The 21,210-nt window shown below is 41.2% G+C and overlaps 1 protein-coding gene across 5 annotated transcripts in view; it reads right to left on the minus strand.

The window, feature by feature from the left end:
• Nucleotides 1-21,210, minus strand: part of VSTM2A (V-set and transmembrane domain containing 2A) — a 115,519-nt gene that overhangs the window by 93,481 nt on the left and 828 nt on the right. For all 5 annotated transcript variants that reach the window (XR_003854617.1, XM_029589767.1, XM_029589766.1 and 2 more), the window contains exons 2-3: nt 19,411-19,577; nt 18,106-18,156 (exon numbers count right to left, since the gene is read on the minus strand). Coding sequence is in view for 4 of the 5 variants with exons in the window: in XM_029589767.1 (XP_029445627.1) it covers nt 18,106-18,156; nt 19,411-19,577 (218 nt within the window). In the remaining variant the exon portion in view is untranslated. The remainder of the gene's footprint in view (nt 1-18,105; nt 18,157-19,410; nt 19,578-21,210) is intronic.

The raw sequence follows: 21,210 nt of genomic DNA on the forward strand, positions 1-21,210 counted from the left end.
CTATTTTGCATAGGCTGCTGGCGCGCAAAGTCCCGGGACGCACGTAAGTCCCAGGACTTCTTAAAAGGAGCAGGAGGGGGCATGTCCGGGGGCATGGTGAAGGTTCGGGGGCGGGCCGGGAGGGCGGTCCCGAGTCCCCCGGCACTGCGGCCTGTGCCGGGGGATGCGAGGCGGCGCGCGCAAGTTACGCCTGCTTCAAGCAAGCGTAACTTGCTCAACAAAGGTAAGGGGGGGGATTTATATAGGGCCGGGGGGTGGGTTAGATAGGGGAAGGGAGAGAAAGGTGGGGGACGCGGAAGGAAAGTTCCCTCCAAGGCCGCTCCGATTTCGGAGCGGCCTCGGAGGGAACGGAGGCAGGCTGTGCGGCTCGGCGCGTGCAGGCTGCTGATTTTGCGCAGCCTTGCACACGCCGACCCCGGATTTTATAAGATACGCGCGGCTACACGCGTATCTTATAAAATCCGGCGTACTTTTTAAAGATCTACCTCAGCAGGTATCAAGCTTTATTATAAATGGCGAAGAATATTAAAATTATTCAAAAGATAAAATTGGCACAATAACAAATATACATATATTTATCACCTGTCCTAGTCAATCATTCCTCATTCACACCACTTCTAAACTCTCTATAGTGTTATGCATATATAGTGTATATAGATATCTACATAAAACACTGTCAAAATATGTACAGAGTGCTAGCAATGAAACTATAAATGCCTTGCAATAGAGCTGGACTTAGTGAATTGTAAATGAGTCACATGGATGACACCTTCCTTAAAAAGGGGATATAGGTGAACCACAGTTCACAAGAAAGGATACTTTGTAATTGTTTCACAGGAGTGTTGTCCCAATGATGATTCTGTATTGTATGCAGTCTCTGTTATACTTCTGCTGTATCCTGTGTTCTTTCTGTCCCAACAAAGGCCTCTGTTTTGCCATGGAAATTGCTTCTTCAGGGGAAAATATGGTTCATAACTATGTTTGCGATGATACCATGGACTGTATTTAGTGAAGAGAAATTGATCTCTTGTTGTTGATTCTATTTTATTTGTAGATTTTGCTAATTCAGAGTCTCAAGACTTCAACTGTTGTTAATTAACAGCTTGCTAAATGCAGCAAAATCCTCTGTGGATTTTCAATGTCTTGTTAGCACATTGGAAGCCTTTATATGTCTTTTTGCTAGAGCTGTATCTGTAGCAGAATTCAAAGTGTATTGTGTATATGTATAGTACAAATCCAAAATAGATAGAAAATAATTTTTTTCAACCAGTCCCCACCCAATACAAATATAATGTCATTATTGCAGGAACCCTCAAAATTTTTTTATATCTTTTATTTTTATATTTAACAAAATATTTAAACAATCCAAAACCATTTATCACTCCTTAAAATACACATAAAAATTATTTTTTTTACAAAATTTAGATTTAATATCCAATTACAAAGAAATGAAAAAATCACTGTGCTTTAATATTCAAAAATCACATGATCTTCTATTCACAAGAACCATAACTTTTCAAATAGATTTCCTATCCGCAATCTTCCATCCACAAGCTGTTAAACTGATGCAAGAACTTTCCAAGTCTTTAAAATACACGCGTATCTACTAAAATCCAGCGTACTTTTGTTTGCGACTGGTGCGCCAACAAAAGTATGCGAACGCGCATTTTCTTAAAATCTACCCCATTGTGTAAAACATAACTAGATCATTTGCCATGGTCACCATTTTAAAAAGCAAAGTGTCAACCTGGCACAGTGCAGCTTGGTGCTAGCAGTGCTTAACATGTTGACAGATAAAGAGAGAGAACATTTTTTTTACTTTTAAAATGTGTACAAAAGCAAAAATTATAAAATATAAAAATTAAATATTAGATACAGAATTCCAAAAGAAAAAAAATGTACAGATTCAAAATCAAATCGCTATCAACAATTTTACAAACAACATTATTAACAGGGCATTTGGCTTTAAATGTTTGAGTGTTGTGTACCATTTCAGAATATCTGTATTATAATTTAATTCTTGAAACAATTATGCAAGGGTAAACAGCAAGACTATGTGTTGTGATTTGGCTTGTAGGATAGGCCTGTGAGTGGTTCACTCACCTCCTGACTTCACAAACGCCACCAACCCCGATGCTGGCAGGCACTGCTTTGTTCCTGTGTGGCCTTGAGCTGCTGCTATCATGCCATCACCACAGGCTTGTGCTGCCTCTCTGAAGCAGGAGTGATGTGACCATCACTGTTCTTTGTAGCCTGGATCACCACCAACCTCAGTGCACCCCAGCATCTTCTTAGGCATGCATATGCGCCTCAGCTCCTGCTTTAAAGGGACAGTGGCGGGAAAAGCCCCATGCCCTTTCTGATGATGTCCTTTCTGCAGTCCTATAAAAGGGCCCTTCAGTCAGTTCCTCATTGGCTATGCAATAGCTTGCTAGTACCTTCAAGGTCTTCATTGATCCTCGTTTCTTGTTCCATGTTCATGGTCTCTCATTGGTTCCTGGTTCCTGTCTTTGGCATCTTCGTTCCTGAGACCAAGTCTTCATTCCTGCATGCCATGTCTTGTTCCTGGTTCCGAGTCTTCATCCTGTCCAGAATCTTCATCTACTGGTCCAAGTCTCTGGAAGACCCTTTCCCTTAAATTCCTTTTCTGAGCTCCTGAATTCCGGGGTACTATCCCTTGTCCTGAGTTCCTGAGTGAGTCTGAGTTCCTGAATCTGAACTCTGAGTTCCTGAGTCCTATACCAGTCTTTTGAGTTCTTCTTCCACCATCTACCTTGTTCCTGATTTCTGAGCTTGCACTGTTATTGTCGTGGTCCATGACCAGAGCATTGATTGTGAAGGGCGCATGATAGTGCAGGGCACTCCCAGAGTCTCCATCTTCTTCCAAGTTATGATGCCAAGTCCTTGTCAAGTTAAAAGTCCAGAGTTTGTGCCACCTTTGGCATGATCCACAGACAGCCCATTGTCTATGTAGGATGCGCTTCAGTGCAAGGCTCTCCCAGAGCTTCATCTTGTCCAAGTCTTAAGTGCTTTCATCTCATTCAAGTCTTCTATGCCTTTGTCTAGTTCCAAGTATTCAGTGTCTTTGTCTAGTTCCAAGTCTTCAATGACTTCATCTTGTTCCATGTTTCCGAGTCATCATCAGTCCTCGCCTTCATTTGTCCTGACACACAAGCCATTCCCAAGCAGCAAGTCCTAAATGGCTTTCAGAGTGGCCAGAAGGCTACCCCAAAGACCAGCATTACATTGCTGGGTCTCACTTCTTGTGCATTCCTTCAAGCCACATTCCAAGTGCAAACCATGTTCCAAGTTCAAGCCATGTTCCAATTTCAAACCATGTTCCAAGACAAGAGTATTCCTATTCAAGTTAGCCCATGTCCAGATGCATTTGCCTGCCAGCTGCATGGACCATGGCCAGCCTTCTGGTTGTGCAGTTATATAGTGTTCCCTAGAAAGGTTTTATAGACATATCTGCCATTAGTTAATCTCATCAAGTGATATCTGGGATATTCTTGAGCTCCTGATAATTTCTAACTTTTACAACAAAAATGTAGAGTTTCTTTTTTCTTAGTATATTAAAAAGAAGCTCATAAATATCTTTAAGAACTAAAATGTGCATGTCTATCAGCTGCTTACTCTATCCTAGGTGATACTAAAAGAGAGGATACAACAGTGAATCTGTAAGGAAGATACTTCTCTGAAAAACATATTTTTAGCTCCACTAAAAAATCATTAGGAAGAACAGACTATTTCCAATCCATGTTTTATTAACATAACAAAAAGATTTAATGTATAACACATTAAGTAATAAATCCTCTGGCATCCACCTAAAATTATCATAATCTACCAGATGATGAATTTTTGTTATGCCTGCAACAATAAATAATTGCTGCGGGAGCGCAAGGGAGCAGTCCCAGTTCCATGGAGGTTAGTGTGCCCTTGGACCACGGTGCGACTTCCGAGGAAGCGCTGAGGCAGGCAAGGCTCATCCAAACATGGGCGGACAGGCTGAATACCAGGGGCTCTGACCTCTGCCAAACCTGAGTGCATTGAGAGAGATCCAATAACGCAATGCTGGTCTCTGGGGTAGCCCTCCAGCCACTCGATAGCCCTTTCGGACCTGCTGCCTGAAAATGGCAGATGCGACAGGACAGACAGAGGTTGAGGACAGGCAATGGTACTGGAACAAGACGAAGACATTTGAAGACATAGTCAGACGAAGGTACTTGGAGACATGGTCAGACAAAGGTACTTGGAGACATGATCGGACGAAGGTACTTGGAGACATGGTCGGAAGAGAACACTAGGCAAGGCTAAGGCAAGGCTGAAGAGAAGAACATCAGGAACATCGATGAGGACACTTGATGAGTGGAAAGACAACAGCAGAGTTAAAATTCAGCATGCAGAGGAATCCAGGCAACACTTGAAGCAGCAACCGACCTGGATAGAACTTCAGTGACCCCTGCATGATCAACACACCTGACAGGTCAACCAAAAGAAGATGAAACTTCAGACCCGGCATGGAAAATGCACCAGAAGGTCATCTAGAAGCTGGACAGAGGACGGCAGCCCACTAGGAGTCAAATCCGGAACCAGGACATCGGAGGACAAGGCTTCCCAGGAGAGGAGCCGGAAGGAATAAACACCTGGAGGTGAAGCATTTGAAGACGAGAATGTCAGCGGAATCTGGAGACAAAGACATCTGGAAACAAAGACATCTGGAGACGAAGACATGGGATCCAACGAGAGACCAGGAACCACAGACGAAGACAAGGCAATTCCCACGAAGAAACAGAGTGCCTTGAAGAAGCGAGGATGGATGTCGGAGCCTCCAGGATGAAGAGCTGGAACAGCAGAGACTCCAGGAGCAGGCAGCTCCCTGCGAAGGCAAAGACAGACTAAAGGAAGAGCCCTTTTATAGGGCTGAAGAGGAAACACCTGGATGAGGTCATCAGATGGGGCCACGAGGCTACGCCCACCATGGGCCCTTTAAGAACAAGAGAAAGGTGAGGCCTCGCACCTAGAGGCAGGACTCTGGAGAGCAGCATCCATGCCACGAAGAGCACGCTGGAGCAGCACTAGGCCGTGAAGCAGGGCCCAGCATTGGAGGCGGCTTCCTGCTGCAGGAAAGGAAGATGGGGGTGGCTCCAAGCCGTGCAGGAGGAGCTAGAGGCAGTGGCCCTGCCAGCGAGGAGAGAGGAGAACGTCAGTGGCCTCTGGGCCGCATGGAAGCACGGCAGTGGTGGCCCTGCCCGCCGCAGAGGAACAGCAATGTTGGTGGCCTCCAGGCCATTCAGGCAGAATGACAGCAGCTCTGACCAATGGAGAGCGCAGGAGACGGCGTCAGGAGAACAGGCAGGCTGGCGGTGAAGGTGAGAGGCTGCTTGCGGGCCTAACCGCAAGCAGAATCGTAACAATAATGATACCAAGCTTCTAATTCTATACTCAGAACAGGGTTATGGAAAAGAGGTTCATCTAAAGTTCTGGTAAACTTAAATTCCTATCCTCTTTCCTGCCACAGTCAGGCAGGCTGGGATCAGGGATTACCCCTACAGGAGAACGGCTAGACTTTGCGCAATGCTGGATTGGGTCTTCTGCCTGTACCAGCTACAACCCCAGCAGTTTGAGCACTTGGGTTCTGGTGGCTGGCAGGATTTAGCAGGAACATGGCACAGGCTTGGAGCTGAAACATAGATGGTACTGAGGGTAAACTGGAGCTGGAAACAAGCAGGACTGAAGACACAGACTGGAAAACAGGGCAAGACTAGGGCTGGAGACAAGCAAACAAAGACTTGCAGTGAGGGCAAGGCCTGGACTGGAAAAAGGGACTGGACTGGACAGGACAAGACAAGGATTAGACAAGGCAGCACTAAAAGAGGCATACAAAAAAACAAGAAGGCTTGAACAGGCCACAAGGCTGGCTAGAGAGGCCTAGAAAGCCACAAGGCACGATAGAAAGGCCTAGAAGGCCATAGGACAAGGCAGCAGGTCAATGCAGGCCACAAGGCAAGCCAGGAGGCAAAGAGCAGAGGTGACTCAATGAAGAGGCAATGAGAGCATGGACAGGCTGGGTTAAGTAGGCCTAGAGATGCCACCTTCTTGGTTGCGAGGGAGGCTCACTGAAAACTTCTGCTGGAAGGGAGGGCTACATAGAAGGCAGAAACTTGCTGGTCCTCCCCTTTTAAGACCCCCTCCTTCTGGGTTCCATTTTCCATGAGGGTCTATGGCCAGTATGTACTGGGTTTCTTGGAGTCACAAGTGGTATAGTCTAGGTCCTGAAAGGCTGTTTGGAACTGGGTGCTGGACCAGAGTCTCTCTAGGCCTGAGGTGCCAAATCAACATTTTGCTGGTGCTAAAGTGCTGGATCAAGGCCACGCTGGTACAGACTTGTAGGAGCAGGCTACTCCTGCAGTGGAGCTGTGGGAGTGAGCTTCTCCTAGAGCTGATCAGGTGGACCTGGCTCCTCCTGGAGCACAGCAGGTAGGATGGACTCCTTGTGGAGCAAATTGGATGGACATGGCTCCTCCTGGAGTGGAGCCAATGGATCAGATTCACTCTGGAAAGAACTTAGTGTATTGAAGTCCCTCAGAATCAGATCTGCTGAAGTGGATCTAATCTGGAGCAGAGCCACTAGGATAGAGTCCCTCTGGAGTGGACCTTTTTCAGGGACTGACTCATCTGGCTGTAGAGACAGAGCAGGAAGAGCCGTAGTCAGGGAAATTGCACATCTTGCCAGTAGCTGAAAGAAGGTAGCTGGGGTCACTATAGAAGCTGCATGCAAGGCTGAAGACAGGGTCTTGGAAACAACTGTTGAAGCAACCTGAACCAGATTCTCAAGAGCTGGACTGGAATCATCTTCAGAGCCTGGTTTAATCAAGAACGATCCTGAGAGAGCATCTGTGGTGAATACACACACTACCTTTCTTAGAGTTAGACAGACCTTGCTAAGGTTTTGCTGCATACAATTGATTGAACTCCATTCCAGAGACTGAACTAATGGCATCTATCTGCTTCAAAACTCTTGCAGTCTGACACAGAGGATTTCTTTGTTCAGGTATTTGTTTAAGATTATTTTGACTGATCTTTAATACCATAAGGGTTTGCTGTGCTAGTGTCTGAGTCACAGGAACTAGTTTTAAAACTCCTGCAATCTGGCACAGGGGTAGAAGAACAGAGAAAGAACAGAATTTACCTTTTCAGGGGCTGGTTTAAAATTGGTTTGATGTGCTGTGGTTTTCAGGGAGCTGGGCTGGGCTCTTCCTGAGCAGCAGATTGCATGCTGGCATACATTGGTTTGTAGCTTGGGAGCAGGAGTTACAGCAGAATTAGAAAACTTTTTCCCTGGCTTACCAGGCTTACCAAACAGGCAGCGAGGCCTGGTCTCACTCTAGAGTGGTTATGGTCAAGCAGACTGGGATCAGAGATTACCCCTACAGGAGCAGGGCCAGACATTGGGGCAAGGCTGGACTGGGTCTTCTGCCTGTACCAGCCACTTCCCCAGTAGTTTGAGCCCTTGGGTTCTGGTGGCCAGCTGGACTTATTTGGAACATGGCAGAGGCTCGGAACTGGAACATGGCACAGGCTGGAAGCACGAACATAGCTGGTATAGAGGATAGGCAGCAGCTGGATACAGGCAAGCCTGGAGGAAAGGATGGTACTGAGGACAGGCAGGAACTGGATACAGGCAGGGCTGAAGACACAGACTGGAACCAAGGGAAAGGCTGGGGCTGGAGGCAAGGCCTGGAACAGGAGACAATGCTGGGACTGAAGATAGGAAAACAAGAGATTGAAGTGAAGGCAAGGCCTGAACTGGAAACAGGGAATGGACAGGACAAGGACTAGACAGAACAGGACAAGGACAAGAATAGAACAAGCAAACAATAAACAAAAAGGCCTGAACAGGCCACAAGGCTGGCTAGGTAAACCTAGAAGGCCCAAAGGCCACACAGGATAGGGAGGCCCAGGAGTCCACAGGGCAAGGCAGAGAGGCCTGGAAGGCCACAGTTCACATCAGGGAGGGCTGAATGGCTATGAGGAAAGGCAGGAGGCCAAGGTAGGCCACAAGGCAAGGTAAAACAAGGAAACAAGGATGGCCAGGTTAAGGAGACAGGTTGGGTTAAGTAGGGCTGGAAACACCAAGGTCACAGGATCAGCAAGAAGGCGACTACAGTAGCTGTGAGGGAGGTTTGCTGATGGCTTCTGCTGGCGGAGGGCTGCGTAGCAGGCAGATTTGTGACATTTCCTTAACTTTCATGAGTTCCATACATTTATCATAGATTAGTAAAACACAGGCAATGGAACCTCATAAAGCTTTTTGGTATCAATGAACAACAGCTCTTTATCATCTGCTAATCACCCTACTCTCTGCTGGAAGGTTAATGCTGCCTGTCTCTGAGAGAGAGAGGCCTCTCAGAGGACTGAAGCCTAAAAGCTTCTGTTCTGCTCACAAGCTCAATCAACCCCTGACAAACTTCCTCTACAGGCAATACAGGATACTTTGTTTTAACCAGCAGTTACTATTCAAGAAAAATATCCAGTAAAACTCTGAATGCTCTCTTGAAGTAAAGAAGGTGGAACTAAAACAGTAATTCTATGCCACAACTTTGATGAGACTAAACTATTTGATATCGGTATTCTCCTCCTAAATGAGAGATTAGATAAAAGCCACTGCTATCTCTGTAACTTTCCTTTAACTTTATCAAGGATTTCCTCCCAGTTCCGTTTAATAATGGCGTCACTCTTGAGATAGACTCCAAATATTTTAAAACCTACTGCTAGCCCTGGAGGATGTATATTTTTTTTCAATTTCCCCGCAAAAGTGTTCCGCTTTTCCTCCAGTTGTTATGAGCTCAGGACACTTTTTCAAAGCCATTTTGACATTGGGTTAGAATCTTTTCTTCACTCTCATTTTTAACAAACACTTTAACACCATCAGCATATGCTGATATCTTCAAAGGCTCACACTCTGGAAAAGTCTAAGAGATTGCAGAAAGATATTTTCTTAAAATTACAAAGTAAATGTTCAATGGATAGAAAATATAACATCCCTGATAGAAAGCGGCTTTTGCTGAATCCCCTCTGTACTGGGAAAGGGGAGGTTAAACCTCCGTTTACTTTAACTAAACTCTATATGTTTGTATACAGAAGTCCGATACAGAAGACAAAAGAGGGCCCAAAACCAAAAGCATTCAAAGATTTTGGAAGATAAGTATGATCCCCCATGATCAAAAGCCTTTACTTCACTTAAGGAAATATGACCAGTATTGTAAACTGCCAAGAAACGGTGATTGGCAGTCTGGAAATGTTTTAAATTAAATAAATACATTTAAAAGTTTGGATACAGCTATTATATCTCACATTAGAAATAAGTTATCAAAAATGGATCTGTTAGTATGCATTAGGTTTGACTAGGGTGCACAACTGAATCAATATTTTTTTTAGTCTGTTTGCCAGGGCTTTGGAAATGATTTTATAATCAGAGCAGAGGAAAGAAATCAGCCTCTAGTTATTATTATGACTAAGATTTCCTTTCTTAAGCAATAATGTGATAACAGCTATTCTGCACCTTAGAGGCAGGATATCTTTCTTCAAACATGCAAAAAGATTCTGTCCCAGTGCTGACCAAAAGTGCTTATAAAACTCTACTGGCAGTCCATCAGTTCTTGAAAATCCTCAAGTCTCTTTGCCACTTTTGATGAAATCTTTGGGAGATCCTGAAGGAACTTCCAGGTCTCAGAGGAGTTTACAGCCTCTACCACATGCTTTGAGTAGACCTGCAGTGGATTTTCAGCTCTCCACAAGTTTCAAACAGTTCTTGTCCTGTTGGTGTCTTCAAATTAGTGATTATCTTTCTTTCTGCAACCTTCTTTTCCAGCCCAAAGAAGAAATCAGTAGGAGGAATTCAGTCCTTGAAAATGAGCTTTCACTAGTGGATCCTGGATGGGATCTAACAGATTCATGAATAGTTTCTTCTTACACTTCAAGTTTTCATAGAGCCTTGTAAGAGCAAGGCCCAGTAAAACCTTCTGAATGTGTGTGTATACTGACAAGATGGAGTCTCTATTGCAAGGCTGCATGGGAAACTTGGCTTCTTTCCCTTCACAAGAAAGACCATTTATACTCAGAAGGATAAAAACAATGAAGGCTTGTTTACCTGCACAAACAGAGCAAGCTGGGCACTGCTGAGACTATTTTTCTCAACCTAACTGCACTAACTTTCCAATCAGTGCCTGTGGATTTATCAGGAAGATGCTTGCCTCAAAGCCCTGGTCAGTGTCACTCTGGCCAAGAAATATCTTGCTTGTTTAAAAAAAAACAAAACAGTGGCAGTGCTGGACCAATCGGAATGTCAACCTAGAAGCTAATTACTCTGCTTAAATAATTAAGAAATGCAGATGAATCCCTATATAAGGAGAGGAACAAAGGACTAGTTTCACTTTTAGCCATATATAATCAACTTTAATGAACTGAGGCCTTGCCTTGCTATTCCCAGCGTAGGACTAGAGCTCTGCAGCCCTCTCACAGAGCTATACTTTGTCCCCCAGATAGCTAAGCTGCCATCAACGAATGCAGAGTCCTGCTGATCCAGATAACTGAAAAGCTATCCCTCAGCAACCAGGAGATGAGCCAAACACAGATAGGGTTATAAGGTTTGGGCATTTATGTTCCTTTTATGAATAGTCAGAATATGACATTGATAATTTCTAAAATACAAATTCCAGTTGATTTCATATGTTAGTGTCTCATTGATTTTAGAAGAACATAATATTTTCTCATTTATAATAATCTCTAAAGCCATGATCTTTGTAACATCTGACAATCAGTACATTTATTACAATAAATTAATTTTGCTAGCCCTAAAGAAATCCCTAATAAAATACCCATTATTTAAGACAAATGGAATTGTAGTTTTCTGATAAGCTCAGATCTATCATATAGGGTTGAGCTTATATAAGTTATTAAATGCAAATTGTCTTTCAGCTTAACATTTCACTTATTAGCAAGGGATTTTTTAATTCCATCTATTTTTAACTCCATCTCCTTCGTCTTTGATTTAAGCTCATGGTCACCTACTCTGTATACTGTTGACAAAGCAATCTAATTTGAACTTTCCCCAACATCCCACAATTGCCTCAAAGATAAGAACGTTTCTTTTGTCTTTGACCACTCATTCCAAAAGAATATAAATCATTATATAAACTGTGAATCTTTAACAGGCTCATATTAGTATGCCATAGCAGCTTTGATTGTGTATGGAAGGTAAATTAACATGAAACACAACCATAGTATGGTCAGAAAACCCAGTGGAAACAATTTTACAGCCAGACAATAAACTTGATTGATTTTCTTAAAATATAAAGTTTATCCAACCTTGCTAAGGATAGGAGGCTGGTCCTGCTGCTCAACCATGAGAATTGTTTATTGTTTGGATTACAATTCATCCATACATCTATAAGATCATTAACATTTATAAAAGACAGTAGCTCTTTAGTAGACAGTGGCTGAGGCTCCAAATGGTTTATATCATTATTTTTATCAATAGTGCAGTTAGAATCTTCCTCATGAATAAGAATATTTTCAGACATGCAGGGGTTTATTTGTATAAAACTGTTCAACCTTTGAAAAAACAGGACCCTTTTTTTCCCAGCAACATGTGCAAAATCATTTATTATACATATCTGCTTATGACTAAATTTTGCTTGGACCTTTATTAATTTTTCTTCAATAACTTCATCTACTAAACTGAGTCAGGTTTCAAGTTCTCAGAGAACAAAACAACCATCCCTGCACTTATGTATGAGCCATGACTGGAATTATTTCTTATTTCCAATCCTTTTACCAATCTGCTTGATTCTCTTCATCAGAATATGTTGCTTGCAATAGCTCGTTTGATATTGTTCCTACATCCATTAACATTCTGGATTGCACAGATTAATTTACTGTTCATTGTATATGAATGTAGTAAAGCACTGCTCAAAGCATCCCAAAAAAAATTACATAAGATAGAAAATAGTAAAATTATTAGCTTACTGCTCCCCATCAATGTTACTATTTAAAGATTTACAGCCTGTTCTTATCATTTTTTTAAAAATCTATCACTTTTACTTACAAATTTTTGATGCTGATGTTTTGCTTAGAAACTTCAGAGCAGAAATCAGAAATAAATTTGGATTTGGGAACATAAAACGTATATTAATTATCATGAACAAAAATTCAACTTAATTCCACCACCTCAATTCATTGCTAACAATCAAATCAGTTTTATATCCCCTGTCAATCATAACAGAAACCTTGGAGTTATCATGGATAAAAACCTTTCCTACAATATGCATATAACTACTAAAATCAAAGAAGGATATCACAAGCTCCTAGTTCTCAGACGTTTAAAACCTTTCCTAAATTCATTGGATTTCAGAACTGTCTTACAACTCTTAATTTGCTCAACAATAGACTATTGTAATTCCCTTCTGATTGGTCTTCCATTCATTAGCATCAAACCTCTGCAGATTCTTCAGAATGCAGCAGCTAGAATTTTAGCTGGAACAAAAAAATATGATCACATCACCCCAATACTAGTGTCGCTTCACTGGCTTCCTATTAAATCTCAAATTGATTATAAGATCCTGACCATCATTCACAAATTAATGAATACTGATCACCATAAACATACTGGTTTAAAAGTCACTCCACAAATTACCAAAAAAAATCTTCGATCTAATAACACTTCTTGTCTAAATATTCCTCCCATCAAAGATGCTAGACTATCATCCACTAGAAATAGAGCTTTCTCCATTGTTTGTCCAAAAAAATGGAACTCTCTACCACTTTATTTGAGAACTCAAACCAATATCAAGAAGTTCAAGAAAGATCTAAAAACTTTCCTTTTTCATACAGTCTACATTAATGATCATCTATATCAACAATCCATCTACAATCAACTCAACCAACCAAACCCAGGCACGAAAGAAAAAGTATCTACAACTAGAATCAACCATATTCATTACAATTCGGAACTTATAAGAATTAATGATAGAATCCCTCCTTTATGATAAATTAATGCTATTACTGTTACTTCCCTTTTCCTCCCTTTTTCACCCCACCATCTCCCCCTTCCTTCCATCCCCCCCCCCATTGTTACTTTTTTGTAACTATGTATAATTTATCTGTTTTTGTTTGACTTTGTAAACCGTTATGATGGCGGAACCGAATGACAGTATATAAAAATGAATAAATAAATAAATAAATAAATAAATAAATAAATATTCACAAATCTTTTCCCTTTGATCTCATCATGAAACATTTTAATGCTTTCTAATGAATAAGCCCCTTAAATGTGCTGATCAGCAGGTAGATCACAGCTTTGGAAATCAATGACATCCTCATCACTCTCAGAATCCACTTCATTCTGTATCTGTGACAGAGCTGAGAGGTGGAGCTGAAGAAAGATCGGGGGTAATAGGAAGCGGTAGCTCAGGTGTTTGCCTCCTCCAAGGGATTTCCTGCTTGCTCTAATTGCATAATAATTTTCTGTGTATCAATACTGGGAGGTTGGGCTACTCGATTTTCCTTATCATCAGGAATTTGGTTGGGTCTTTTAGCAGTTACCTCAGTAGCTTGAGACACTTCTGGCTTCCGAGGTCTCTTTTTAATGAGAGCCTGTGCAATCAGCCCCTCCCCCACAGCTTCTGGCTGAGACCCAGCAGCACCCTCAGTATTCCCAGCCTCCATTACACTTCCTGCTTCAGAAGCAGCCCCAGACTCGTTCCATGACCCAAGCTCCCTGCCTTCTGCCTCAACCTCTGATTCACCATCTGAACCACCTTCATTCTCAACACCTCTGTTCTAGCTGCTTGCTGCTTTCTCTTGTCTGGACACTTTCACTAAATGACTCTCACTTTCTCAGTGAAAACATGTCATGTCATATTTTCTGTTGTAGCAAACACAATGCAATCCGAGTCCTCAATTCAATATTTCAAGGAAACGTTCAAAATCTTGTTAGCACTATGCAAAATAAAAAAAAACCCTTGCCTTCTAAAAGGCAACATTTTTTTAATTTCTCTGTTTAAAGCCTGAAGGAATCTTTTTAATAGGGTCTGTTAGCTTCTATGTATCTCAACCAAGTCTCTGGCTAATTGCAGATTGCTCAATAATTCTGGTACCTTTGAAACAGCAACTCTAAATGAAGGAGTAGACAGAGACGTAACAGAAATGAAAATGTCGTCTAAAATAGTATGCTCTGAAATGGCCTGGTTTGCTAATGCATGCCTATGTATAAAAACAATGACAGCTTTGTTCATTTAAGAAGCATTCCTTATGTTCTACGGCCAGCACACAGTCCCCCCACAGAAACACTTTCCGGAGGTAGGAATCTTCCAAACTTCATCATTTTCAAGGTTTCCCTCTTGACCTGGCTATCCTGGCCAGGTTTGCTGCCCAAACTCAGCTTAACTAACTAACTACTTCCAGCTACCAACACAAACCCCCACAACAAATAAACTACAAATAGAGGAAAGCAGAAACCTCCAGAAAGAAAAGCAGAAACCTCCAGTTTCTATGCAAACTAAACGTACAACTCTTCAGACCAAATACTTGCAGCCACACTCCCACAATCCCTAGCAAGAGAGGGAGATGACTATTGACCTTTATTGGATAAATGTTACTAATGTTTTACTATTCTACCTAGGACTTTTTCATTAATGTGAAAAGATTAAATTTAGGAAGAGTGAAAGTCATTTGTTGTAATGATTCAGATTTGCACTGTGAATACATTAAGATACATTGAAATATAATCTAAATACTCAAATTATCTCAAACACTGTAAACTGGTAATTCAATTTTGAAAGAGAGCAGGCTTACATTGTAGAAAGTACAGTTTATAGCATTCTGATTTACCTCCTCCTAAGGATGGTATTTGAGTTTTCAGATACTGTGTATCTAACTTACAGAAATTTACTTCTGCAAAAACAGCAGACATAATTGGGTCTTCCTTACAAGGGAAAAAGTAGGTAGCTGAAGATGGTCATATGTGGAAATACACAGGGGATCATGGAAGGTGACAGTCATATGTAGGTCACAACAATTCTTCATCTGTTTGTGATGGAAAGTAGCATACAATTAATTTCCTCTTCTTCTACTATTCTATTCTTTGATTTGTAACCCACCTTTCTCACAATAACTAAAAGTGGCTAACATCAAACTACAATAAATATAATAAAAAAAACCACATTAAATACTGCAAGAATTCAATATAGCAAAATTCAATAAACAATTCTTAATCACAAAACATCCCAGCAACTCAGCTTCTCATTTTCCTGACTAGACCCTCTTCACACCAAGGGGCTGTGCAGTCAGTAATTCCATTTTCCTCATATTTTCTCAGTCTCTCTTAAAGGAAATTCCAAAGGGTCAGCCACCTTTGATTCACCCCTTCTATGATGGCCCGCAAGTGGTACCCCATCCCTGGGGCTGGTCTGGCTCTTTACCTTGCCCTCTGGTTGCATGCAAGATCTGTAGCTGGACAGTGACCTGGAGCTTTTGCTGCTGATGATGAAAAAAAAAGCTATACTTAAGTTTACCTGTAATATTAATCATACATTTACAGGTTTTTGGTCATAAAACTTTACTAGCAAAAACAACATAATAATAATCATAAGCTGTTGATGGTTTCTACAATCAACATGATTGTAAAACATCAAACATCATTGTAAATTGTTTTGGTTATTACCTTCTTGTTCTCCTATCCTTCCTACTGCCTCTCTGTTCTACCCCCCCGCCCAGTTACATTCCCCTGTTGCAATGTATTTTCCAATCTTTCAGTTACTATGTGAACCGGTATGATGTCCCCACAAATACCGGTATATAAAAGTTTCTAAATAAATAAAAATAAATAAATTACGATTTTCTTGTTTTATTCAGGTTTATATTTGTAAGCCAAGAAAATAACTGTGATTGTATATTTAGAAATCTCCTCCAGTTTACCCTCTCCTAAGAACACATGAACATAAGATTTGCCATATTATGTCAGACAAAAGGTCTAACAAGCCCAATATCCTGTTTCCAACAGTGGCCAATCCAAATCACAAATACCTGGCAGGATCCCACGGGATAGATAGTTTCTGTGCTGCTTATTCCAGGGATAAGAAGTGGATTTCTGCAACTCTACCTTAATAATGGTTTATGGAATTTTCCGCCAGGGACTTGTCCAATTCTTTTTTAAATGCAGCTACACTAATAGCTTTCAGCATATTCTCTGACATCACATACCAGAGCATAATTATATATTGAGTAAAAAATAGTTTATCTCATTAGTTTTAAATGTACAACTTAGTAACTTCATTGTGTGTGCCCTAGTCTTTGTACCTGGGGTAAACAACCAATACATGTTTACTCGTTCCACTCCACTCATTATTTTATAAACCTCTACCGTATTTCCCCTCAGCTATCTCTTCTCCAAGTTGAACAGCCCTAACCTCTTTAGCCTTTCCTCAAAGGGAAAATCCTTCCATCCCCTTTATCATTTTGGTTGTCCTTCTCTATACCTTTTCTAATTCTGCTATATTTTTCTTGACATGTGGTGACCAGAAGAGCACATAATACTCAAAATGAAGTCATACCATGGAGTGATACAGAGGCATTATGATATTCTCTGTTTTATTTTCTAGTCCTTTCCTGATAATCCCTAGCATTCTATTTGCTTTCTTGGCTGCTGCTGCACACTCAGCAGAAGATTTCAATGTATTATCAATAATGATGCCTAGCTGTTTTTCCTAAATGACGACTCCTAATCTAGAGCCTTGCATTGTGTAACTATAATTTGAGTTACTGTTCCCTAACAAGTACATATTAAATGTGCTACATGCGTAAATTTCAGGGTTTATACACTTGGCCGGGCCTTGCGTGCAGTGTGCGCATTTTAAAATGGGCCTGGCCATATGCGTAAACCCCAGTACACGCTGAAGTACCAGGCCTCTGCAAAGAAACAAGCCGTGGGACTGGGTCTGGGCAGGGAGGGGTGGGGCGGGTTGGGGTGGGTTGGGACAGCGCCATTCAATGCTGCCCCAAGGAAATGCACGCTGGCCAGCTGCCAGTGTGGGGAGATCATTTCTGCTCCAGATTAGCAGTAAGTATTGAAATAAAAAATTGAGGGATAGTTAGGTTAGGTTTAGGGGGTGGGGAGGAGAGGGGAAGAGGGAGGAAGGTTAGTTGGGGGAAGGGAACTGGGAAAAAGGCCGATCGCATCGTTGCATGTAATTGGAAAATTCCCCCCCTGCACGCATAAACTGGCGTTACATTGACAACTTTCCAGTCTTTAGCTACCATAGATTATTTTAATGACAGTTTACAAATTACCAGTATTAGGTCTGCAATTTCATTCTTTCAGCTCTCTGGAATGCATACCATCTGACTCAGGTGATTTTCTACTATTATATTGTCAATTTTCTCTATTACATCTTTCAGGTACACATTTGTTTCAGTTCTTCTGAATCATCACCTTTGAATATCAATTCTGACACAGGTATATCTCTTAAATCTTCCTCAGTGAAGACTGAAGCAAAGTATTAATTTAGTCTCTCTGCTATGGCCTTGTCAACCCTAAATACCTCTTTTACCCCTTGATTGCCTAATGGTCCAACTGACTCCCTCGCAGACTTTTTACTTCAAACATACCTGAAAAAGTTTTTATTATGAGTTTTGCTCCCATGGCAAAAAACAGTATCCAATATACCAACATCTACATAAGTAATTCAAGATTCTACTGTACTAGACAGCCCTTGAAGTATCTCACAGATACATATACAACACAAACAGTATATCCATTGATGTAGTTTTATGAAACATGGAAAGTAGATATTATAAGAAGTCCATACCTTAATTCACAAATATTCAAAAAAATAAGCAGCAAAATATTAGGAAAAAAAGGGAAAGGAACACTTGGATTAGGAGATTTAGGACCATTCCCCCCCACCCCACCCCACCCCCACACAAACACCAGGACAACCAAAAAATAGGCAATTCCACACTTTGAAGAATATATCTAGAACTGCTGCTTTAAGGGCAAGGATTAATTGATATTTGCATATATTTGTATTTTTTTTTTTTACTTACACTTATCTTTGTTCCATCATTGTCCACATCTCTCTCTGGTAATAATTCCACCTGTTGAAACAATTAAAGTATTCACTAGAAGCTTCATCCTGCATTGAATTACCTAGCTTTTATCAACCTTCAAAAGGATTTTATCCACAGGCACAAAATGGGAGTAACATCCTTTTGAATACAGACCCATAAAATTATCAGCATGCAAAAGAATGTTACATTTTCTGACTGGCATTTTCACTGAAAGACAAGCAAGCAAATTGTGCCACCTACAGGCAATAATAATAATAAAAAAAAAATCACAGCAAATCTTCACAATACTAACCATCAAAACACTGCACCAATATGCAAAAAAAAAAACAAATAAAAAGCTTAATAAATTAAATTCCAATACAATCAGAATTACACAGCATGCTAGTCCAAGCCTGCTTTTTTCAATAGCAATTAAAACGTTGAATAAAAAAAGGAGCATAATATTTTCTCCATTGAAAGATACTGGTTATCCCATTCTGCTCTGGACCCAGCTCTTAGTAAGGAAAGTTAAATGTAATAAATACATAAATTGTTAAATATTAAATTACATACAGTGCTTTCTGGACCTATGCTGAATATATAATATTGCATTCATTATGTCACTCAGTCTTTTTACTGCATACTGTAATCTGCATTGTTTTGCTACTGTGTGCAGTATATATATATATATATATATATATATATATATATATATATATATATATATTTATATATTTATTTATTTTTATTTTTTTTAAAGAAAATCTCAGTCTACAGGACCGTGAATCCTGATTATGTGAACTTCTTGAGGTGAGTTTGAGTTTAAACAGTATCTTTCAAATAACGAAGATTGCCATGGATGCTATTGCACTTCCTTCCTGGAGTTGCTGCATTAACTGCTTAGGTCTGACAGAACTTGACCTCTGCGTTGTTGTTAACGAGATCATACGATGCTATTTTATTTACAGCTCTGCTATTTTCAATAAGAAAAGTGGGAGAGAATCAGAGGCTGTTTTTCATCTGATCATAGGACAAGGATCACATACCCACCACTCAAACACCAGTCATTCTTTGGCAAGCTTGTTCATTTCCACGGTTAAGTTTTAACAAGGGACAGGGACCAGTGCTAACAGGAGTGTGAAATCTTACTCCAGACAATTATCCAAATGCTGCCCCCGACCTGGTTTGTAGCAATTATTTCTCTGAAGGTTTTTTTTTTGTTTTGTTTGTTTTTGTTTGGGTTTTTTTTTTTTTTTTGGGGGGGGGGGGTGCGAGAGAAGGCTGGAGGGCACCCCATCGTACCTGAGTGCCAGTGATCTCCGTTGCACTTTCCTGGTCCTCGGCTGCCCGCAGGAACCACCACTGAATCTCCAGGTACACTGAGGAGGAGCCACTCTGGAAAGCGCAGGACATCTCCACATTTTGCCCTTCGGTAGCTGTGACGTTTCGGGGTAGCTCGGTAAATTTTGCTGGAAAACAAAAGCACAGCTCATTGCCATTCTCTCCCTCTCTCTCTCTCTCCCTCTCTTCATTTCCCTCTCAATCGGTTTTTTTTTTCCTTTAGGTGTTTATTCTCTTTTTGTCTGCCTCATTCATCTCCCCCCATTACGTTCTATATTATTTTGTATTTTTCTATCTCCTTTCTGATTCTCACCCTTTCCCTGTCTCTTGCTTATCCTATTCCATTGTCTGGCTATAAGTCAAGAAGTATCTTGCAGTTGCGTCCTTACACCCGGACAATGGAATAGGATAGACCTCCATGAAGTACTGCCTTGGTTTATTCAAGCTACTTCTAATTGGGTCCAAATATTGTGCAGCGGAATGCTCTATTTCACAGATGTGGCAGATTTAGGGCAAAGCGATTTCAAATCAACCCCACGAATTAATTGTAGTCCCTTGATTAACCGATCATTTTCTCATTTTAAAATATAACTTTGACAGAACAGGTATTTTTTTTACTATATCCAATATTCTGGATTATGAAAAAACAATCATGAAAATGCAGTATTCGGATTACCTATAGGTGGTGTTTATTCTGCGAGCTAACTCAGGTTTGCGCACTGACAGTGAGTGCTCTGTGAATTATTATAATAAGCTTTAAAAGAGAAAAGTTGTAGCCGTAACGCAAGTGCCCTATTTACACCGCAGCTTATCCTATACTGCGTCAGAGCTCACCTTACTTCTGCCTGCCTACCCTTCCAACTAACTGGCTGCCTCCCGGCTTTGTGGCGAGCCAAGCAAAGGGGCAGGTTAAGAGGAGTTGAACAGCCACCTTCAGTACCTTGCGTCTGGCCACTCCAACGACATTTCAGACCAATTTCAAAGCAAGCTACGAGACAAACATTATGTATTAAAAAAAAAAACAGTTGGGCATGCCTCTGTTTCTGTGCCAAGGTGCCTGTACAACATCCAAGTATATGTTCGTGGGCAAATGACTGAAACCAATAGTTTATTAAACCGTTCACGACGCTGCCAAAGGTGAAGGGAAATGTGTATTAAACCACACGAGCCAAGGCTGCATTTGTCTCCGATCGCACGCCTTTCGATCTGTCTTTTCAGTGCAGCGCGCTTCGTGGAACTTACCGCTCTTTCATCTTTTCTTAACGGGGAACTCGGAGGCTGTAATTTTGCAATTCGAGACAGAAGTTTTCCTCTATCTTTCCTGGCAAATTATTTCAGTCATGAGGAAACATGCAAGCCTGTCTTTTGGGCGAACATTTCTTTTCCCAGTAACTGGACTGGTGTAGGCTAATCTTTTTAGTGTGTCTACGGGGGTGTTTTTGTACAGTCTAGAGGGGACTGCTAATTCTAGTTCTGAATGCAGCTTTCAGCTAGGCTTGTCTGGTGGGATCTGTCCATTGTGCTCGAAAGCTCACTGCAGACCTGGTAGTCCTAAACAACTGGATTCTGCATCGCCGCGGCGGCTGCTGCTGCTACTTGTAATGCAAGTCTCGCCTTTAATTGGGTCTTCAAAGAAGTCAAGCTCTTTAACAAAATACATAATCATACAGAAAACGCCAGGCTGCCTATGAAGCAGACAACTAAAGCAATGCAAGAAACAGTGACTGCAACATGCGGTAGTTTATGTTTGCTCCGGCATGT

Source organism: Rhinatrema bivittatum, chromosome 2 (genome assembly GCF_901001135.1).
Source record: "Rhinatrema bivittatum chromosome 2, aRhiBiv1.1, whole genome shotgun sequence".
NCBI lineage: Eukaryota > Metazoa > Chordata > Amphibia > Gymnophiona > Rhinatrematidae > Rhinatrema > Rhinatrema bivittatum.